The sequence below is a fragment of the Raphanus sativus genome, unplaced genomic scaffold, assembly GCF_000801105.2.
Source record: "Raphanus sativus cultivar WK10039 unplaced genomic scaffold, ASM80110v3 Scaffold3328, whole genome shotgun sequence".
NCBI lineage: Eukaryota > Viridiplantae > Streptophyta > Magnoliopsida > Brassicales > Brassicaceae > Raphanus > Raphanus sativus.
This window is the reverse complement of record NW_026618634.1, coordinates 880-7308: the sequence shown is the minus strand read 5'-3', so window position 1 is coordinate 7308 and position 6429 is coordinate 880. Positions and strand designations below refer to the sequence as shown.

At 40.6% G+C, this 6429-nt stretch overlaps 1 protein-coding gene across 2 annotated transcripts; it reads left to right on the top strand.

The window, feature by feature from the left end:
- Nucleotides 1-3453: 3453 nt before the first annotated feature.
- On the top strand, nucleotides 3454-6105 carry LOC108837235 (protein IQ-DOMAIN 4-like). 2 transcript variants are annotated; one of them, XM_057001170.1, is made up of 5 exons: nucleotides 3454-3715; nucleotides 3819-4286; nucleotides 4528-4755; nucleotides 4832-4954; nucleotides 5048-6105. In XM_057001170.1, the coding sequence occupies exons 1-5, from the start codon at nucleotides 3617-3619 to the stop codon at nucleotides 5807-5809; spliced, it is 1680 nt and encodes a 559-aa protein (XP_056857150.1). In that variant the 5' UTR covers nucleotides 3454-3616; the 3' UTR covers nucleotides 5810-6105. The 2 variants fall into 2 exon arrangements, with proteins under 2 accessions (XP_056857150.1, XP_018465798.2); XM_018610296.2 differs by having other exon boundaries at nucleotides 3813-4286.
- The last annotated feature ends 324 nt before the right edge of the window (nucleotides 6106-6429 follow it).

Here is a 6429-nt window from a genome sequence, read left to right as displayed (position 1 = left end):
CCCGTGCATCCTGAGGGATTGCTACTGCTAGCATGTGTTGCTTGTACTGGGCGATATGATTGTCAGGATCCCCCGTACCTTCATACATCTTTATGCTCGGGAAAGAGAACTTTCGTGGCATCTCCACCGAAGCAATCTCTTCCACGAAAGGTGTATCGGAGTAGGACCCCTGATTACTCCTTCGAATAGGAGGAGCTACCCCTGGGAGCCTTTCTACCATAGATTGAATGGTGTCGCACCTTTCGGAGACCACCCTTTCTAAGTAGGCTGCTAGAGCCGGATCTGAGATCCCAGGATCATCGGGTGAGTACTCTTCGTCCTCCGTATCGGAATCGCTATCCACTTGCACTCGGGTCCCATCGTTCGCAGCTTCTCGGCCTTCGGGTTCGTTATCGGCAGAGACGGGTCGATGAGGTGCTCTTTCACCATCGCGTGGAGTGTTGTGCGAAGCCATGGGTCAAACCCTAGTTCGGAACCGCTTTCGCTTGTTGCTAGTTTCACCGAGGGTTTGGTTCTCTTGTCGGAGGACAAGATTCTCCGCTTCTATGGCATCTAGATTCTCGGCGCTCTGCTGTAGTTGCTTGGAGTGTTCTCCAAGTTGGTCTTTTAGGGTTTGAATTTCGAGAAGAAGTTCAGGACCTCTGGGTGTGGTCTCCCGAGCTTTGTGAAGATCGGTAACCTGACTTTGAAGAAACTCGAGCTTGTTGAGGAGCTCGATCTCCCTCGCAGTCATCTCTGCTTGGTTAGTATCGTCCTCTAGTGTCATCGTCATGTAGTTGGATCACTCCCCTCTTTCTAGCGCCAAACTGTTAGGGTATTTTTGTGTAGAATCGTTTTATTACTACAGAACACTAGAGAATTTGTATAACAGAGTTGAATATCGAGAGCAAAGAGATGTTATTGAGTTATTGATCGGGACTACAACGTTTTGATGGTGTATGAACCCTAGTTCTAGTCGCCTAAACTCTAATCTCTAAGTCTCAAATAGTCGATCCCTCATTCTAAGGTTTGGGCTCCCCTTTTATAGTTGTAGATGTCGGCTTCAAGTAATAGAACTCTTCCATAATCGGAAAAATGGAAGTTTCCCCTTAGGCGGTAAACTTCTATTTTGCTTCAAGGGGTCGGTCCGATCAAGGGGGTCGGACCTAAGGCAGGGGTCGGTCCCTGGTTTCTCCTTGGGAAAGGGTCCGGAAGTCGAGGGCCTATCCGGAAGCTGGAGAAAACTTATGTCTGGATATTTTTCCCCAACAGATACGTCGACGGAACGACTCTCATGGAATTTATCCAAGGAGTATTCATGATCGCGTTGTACGATGCTGGGCGGTCCACTACTAAGAACTCCGTGAGTTTTTCTGCCGTTCCAGCTTTGATTGCAAAACTAATCGATCCGGAAGCGACGGTCGGTTATCCCGAAAGCCTATCAATGGGCTGGAATCTTCCGTGATTTTCGACGGATCGACCTCCATCCTCGCAAGAGTCTCTTTGAAGATGATGTTAACCGAGCTTCCGGTGTCAATCAGTACTCTTGCAACGTCGATGTCGTGGATTATCAGCTCGATTACTAGGAGGTCGTTGCGAGGTTTGGTCTGTTCGACCGCTGCTCTCTCCCTGAATGAGATCTCGCCTGGAAAATATGAGATTTCCATTTCGTTTCTGATTGTTGAGCGGTTTTTGCGGGTAAGATTGATCCGTACCCCCCCCCTCCTTCTAGCGCGAAACTGTGGGAACCGAAATTCGCACCGTCAAATTATCGTATATTTTAGGAAAGTAGGAAAACCCTAATTTCCCAGAGGTCCCGGATATCTGAGAAACCACACGCCAAGCAATCAGAACACGAAATAAACGAGAATAAAAAATTAGAAATCGTAAAAAGAGCAAAGAAGGATCTTATTTCCGAATTCGCATTTGAGCGTAACAACAAGGTAACGTGCTTCGGCTACGAGAGCTGTCGGCAAGATTTCTAGTCTAATACCCGAAGGTGGCTAAACCTAATTGAGTCGCAGCTTAAATAACAAAAACAGAAAAATTCCTAAATCGCTCTAAGTGCTAAGTTTGCTCTGAAAAATTCTCTCACTATGTCTCTCGCCTTGAACTACTTATATACTCCCTCCTAGGTCGGTTTATGCCTTCCTCTTTTGCCCTTAAGCCGTCATAGTCCGAAAAATGGAAATATTCCATTTTTCCGATCTTCATGATTATCTGCGAAAAATTTCAATTTATCCGCGGAAACTGATGTTTATCCTCCAAGCATAAACTGTCATAAGATTTATGAGATTTTTAAGAAATCGTAAGTGGGCCTCGAATCAAATTTTAGGACCCTTTAGGCCTTCTTTTGATTCGAGACGTTTGTTACGATTTCTCCGATAAAGTTAAGTTTCCGCGGTTTCATTGTAAACCGAACGGACGATCCCATTGATCGAGAAATCAAGAAAATGGCTAGCCGTGGCTTGCGGAGGTTTATCATATCGATAGTCGAGAGTGCATAGTTTTACGTTGTATCGTCATTTCGGAAGACTTTGGACGTTTCGGAAAATAATTGATGCATGTATGCTCGGTCGCTATAGAGACCGAGCTTGTGTATGAGCTCGGTCGCTACAGCGACCGAGCTTCGTATGATCCCTTGGTTGTTCCGTGATTGCCAAGCCGCATCCTCGTGGTTTAACGATCTTTTGTTATCTCCGATGATCGTGTTTTAACGAGAACTTCGTTTAATCGCGGAACCTTTTGCAAGGAGACGATTTTTACGATTTCTTTTCGTAATAATAAATGAAGTCTTATTTTATCGAATGTTTCGATACTAACTTCGTCGCGACGGTTTTTGACCCCAACAGGATAATATTAAAAAAGTTTTGTCAAAAAATCTAGTTTATAAAGATCAAATTGATCAAAATGTTTTATTAAATAAGTAAATATACATTTATTTCCTTAGGATTAACTAATTTAGATCTTAGGGTTTAGAATTAAAAGATGGGGTTTTGGGATTGGGGTTTAAAATTATATAAAATAAAAAAATAGATATTAAAAACTGAAATAAAAATTAAAAAAAAAATCAAAAAGCATTTTCGAAATTCAAAAAATTTGAAAAAATATATAAAAAGTTTGTTTTGTTTTCCTTGATTGAACCCCCGGTAGACGTTAGACTTATGGTTTATTTTCTCTATTCGGTTTTAGTTAATCATTTCTTCTTGATGACGGGAACTCTCGACCAAACAGAAGATGGGAGAATTATATACAGAGTGTAATGTATAAAGAGCGCTAGCATCATCTAACCAATTTTCTAATTTTGTATAACACCTTTAAATATATGTATAAAATAATAAAAGCTGGTAACTCTAAAAACAGCAACTCCAGAAATAGATAATTAAATAATTTATAGAGAGTTTTAATAAGATAGTAAGAACAACGAAGCAGAGAATTCAAGAAAGAAGAAAAAACTTAAAGAAGGTTATCTGTCGTTAAATCTGCTGAATAGTTCGTACAAAGCTCAATATATACAAAAGTCAATTGGGTTCCCACAAAACGGTGGGGCCCATCGTGACCAGGTCTTTATACATGATCTCATCTTCTGCCTTAGCATCTTACTGATTTCATTTTGTAAGAATGTTTCAAACAAAGAATGTCTGAAATGTCAGGAGAGGCAAAAAAGATGGGAAAGGGCTGGTTAGCTTGTGTCTCGGCCTCTTGTTTACCTACAGGAAAAGACAAAAAACATCAAGTTGGTTTCTAGATTTTACTCTATAGTTCTTGAACAATCATTATGATTTTGTAATAAGAATGGCTGATTCCTCGATACTGGTGTTTGATTTGTCAAGAAACAGGAAAAGGAGAAGAAGAAATGGTTTGGGAAACAAAAGAGTAGAGAATCCATTGAATTTTCATTGGAGGAGACTCCTCCTGTAGATCCTTTATCTTCCTCCATTACTCGGCCGTCCCCTCCTCCGTTGCCTGATTTTGTTCCTCAACCGTTGTTGCCCCCACCATCCCCTTCTCCTCCTGCTCTGTTTGCTGATTTGGCTCCTCAGCCGTTGTTACCACCATCATCCCCTCCTCCACCCCCTCCTTTTCCGCCATATGCCAAAAATAAAGGCTATAATGCTTCCAAAGAAGCAAATACTAGACAAGCTCTGGCTCTCGCATCGGCTGTTGCAACCGAAGCAACGATGGTGGCTGCACATGCTACCGTAGAGGTCGCAAGTCTCACGACGAATATCTCAACACGTCACATTGTTGAATCAAAGGAGGAAGCTTCTGCGATCAAGATCCAAAATGCGTACAGATGTTACAAGGTATAAATACAAATCATTCATTCCCTTAAAAGCTTCTCTTATTACGAGGGATTAATTTACTGTTAGTAGGATATGATATTGGAACATTCGAATAGTCCAGTCCGAAAATAAAATTTATCTTTTATGAAAATGTTAAATATGCTCAAAACTAAAGATTATAATATGTAAAACTACTAAACGTTAACGCATCATTATACGTTTAGTACATCCTTTGAGAGGGCAATTTACTGGGGTTTCACAGGCAAGACACACTCTACGTATGCTGCGAGGAATGGTCAGGCTAAAGACGTTGCTGCAAGGAAAGTACGTGAAAAGACAGATGACCGCGATGCTTAGCTCAATCCAAACTCTTACACGTTTACAAACTCAGATTCAAGCCAGGAGGAATCAGTTATCTGAAGAGAACAAAGCTCGTCACACGCTGATCCAGCAGAAGGGTCACCAGAAAGAACGCCAAAATCAAATTTTGGTAATTAGTTAACCTCCGTACCTTTTGTTACAATGTTGGACAAATGCTCAGAATGATCATCAGTTCTTCTTTACAGATTATTTCGGGAGATTTTGATTCCAGCAATAAATCGAAGGCACAGATCAAAGCACAGTTTGTAAATCGAAAAGAAGCTTCCGTAAGACGTGAGAGGGCTTTGGCGTATGCTTACAGTCATCAGGTATATAAAAAATTAATACAACTTCTCTGTGAATGTTAACCATTTTTTTCTGAGAAAAAGTTAACCATATATTTATGTTATTAAATGAAACAGCAAACTTGGAGAAACTCTACTAAACATCCACACCAGACTCTGATGGACGCAGACACTCCTCATTGGGGTTGGAGTTGGCTTGACCGGTGGATGGCATCTCGTCCATGGGAACCTAAATTCAACGACGATCAAGCCTCCCTCAAACGCGAAAATTCCATCAGGACTTCTCCTGCCAGATCTAAAGAACAAAAATCTGGCAGCCAAAAAGCTAACCAGAGCGAGGGGGTTAATCATAGGCACAGCATCGGTGGTGGATCATCTAAAAATGTCAAAGATGCTGAGAGCCTTGATAGTTCTTTATCACGCAGAAGTTCTTTTGGCAATACGGAAACTGAAAAATCCAAGGCTAGTGAGGAAACAGCAAGCAAGATGACTAAACCCCTTCCGTTGAAGAAGTCAAACCCTAGTGTGCAAACAGCAAGCAGCTTGAGTAGCCCCCAACCGTTGAAGAAATCCAAGGCAAGTGTGGGAACAGCAAAAAACATGGTTACCACGCAAGCTAAGAAATCAAAAGATAGTGTGGGAACAAGATACTTGGCTAACACGCAAGCTTTGAATTCTAAGGTTGGCCAACCGAGCAACTTGGGCTCCCAAAAGAAGGTTGTGTCCGATAAAAATAAACTTCCGCAAATGGTATTGCCAAAGAAGAGGCTTTCTTCTTCAATTTCTCTTGCGTCAACAAAGAAAGTTTCTGATTCGGACAGAGCTACAACAGGCGCTGCAAATGGAGAGAAAAAGAGAAGAAATGGTATTACCGGTTAACCTAAAGTTTATTTGATGGCGATTTGATAGATTAAGCATCTCAAATCCGAGATTTTTTTTTCTATCAGATTAAATCCGTGATAAAATGTGTGTATTTTTGTTATTTTCTTTGGATGAGTACACAAAGTACTATTGTCTGTTGCGGTTTGTTTTCTTGTCTTTTCTTATTTTTTAGGGAATTTGCATTACATGGTAAAGTTTCCTCTGAAATTAGCTAGTTGGTAAAGACGCTGTAGCATTTTTGGTAATCCCAAAACTATCCCTGATTTGGTATGAAAACGTAACACATTCGCCTGTCAATTAACTGACGTCACAATAGGTCGAGTCGGTTGAAGAAACAAAATGATAATTATGCAAAGAACAGAAAGTGTGAAATATCTCGTTTGTTAAAAATGCAAAACCCCTAGATTTTTTCCAGACAAAAAACTAATCACAGTACCTGTTAGATTTGAGACGGGATAACTTGAAACAGTCGGTTTGCACACAAAAAATACCAATAATGTAAATTTATTATACAATAAGAAATCTGGTTATACAATAAAAAATCTGGTTATATATATACAATAAAAAATCTGGTTATATATATATATACATGATGATGATTTTGTAATCATCCAATG

Excerpts from the sequence above, each read along its gene's own strand:
- LOC108837235 (XM_018610296.2), top strand. The coding sequence starts at position 3,617 with ATGTCTGAAATGTCAGGAGAGGCAAAAAAGATGGGAAAGGGCTGGTTA. Across the intron at positions 4,287-4,527 it reads ATGCGTACAGATGTTACAAG|GCAAGACACACTCTACGTAT; the intron begins GTATAAATACAA and ends GGGGTTTCACAG. Across the intron at positions 4,756-4,831 it reads AACGCCAAAATCAAATTTTG|ATTATTTCGGGAGATTTTGA; the intron begins GTAATTAGTTAA and ends TCTTCTTTACAG.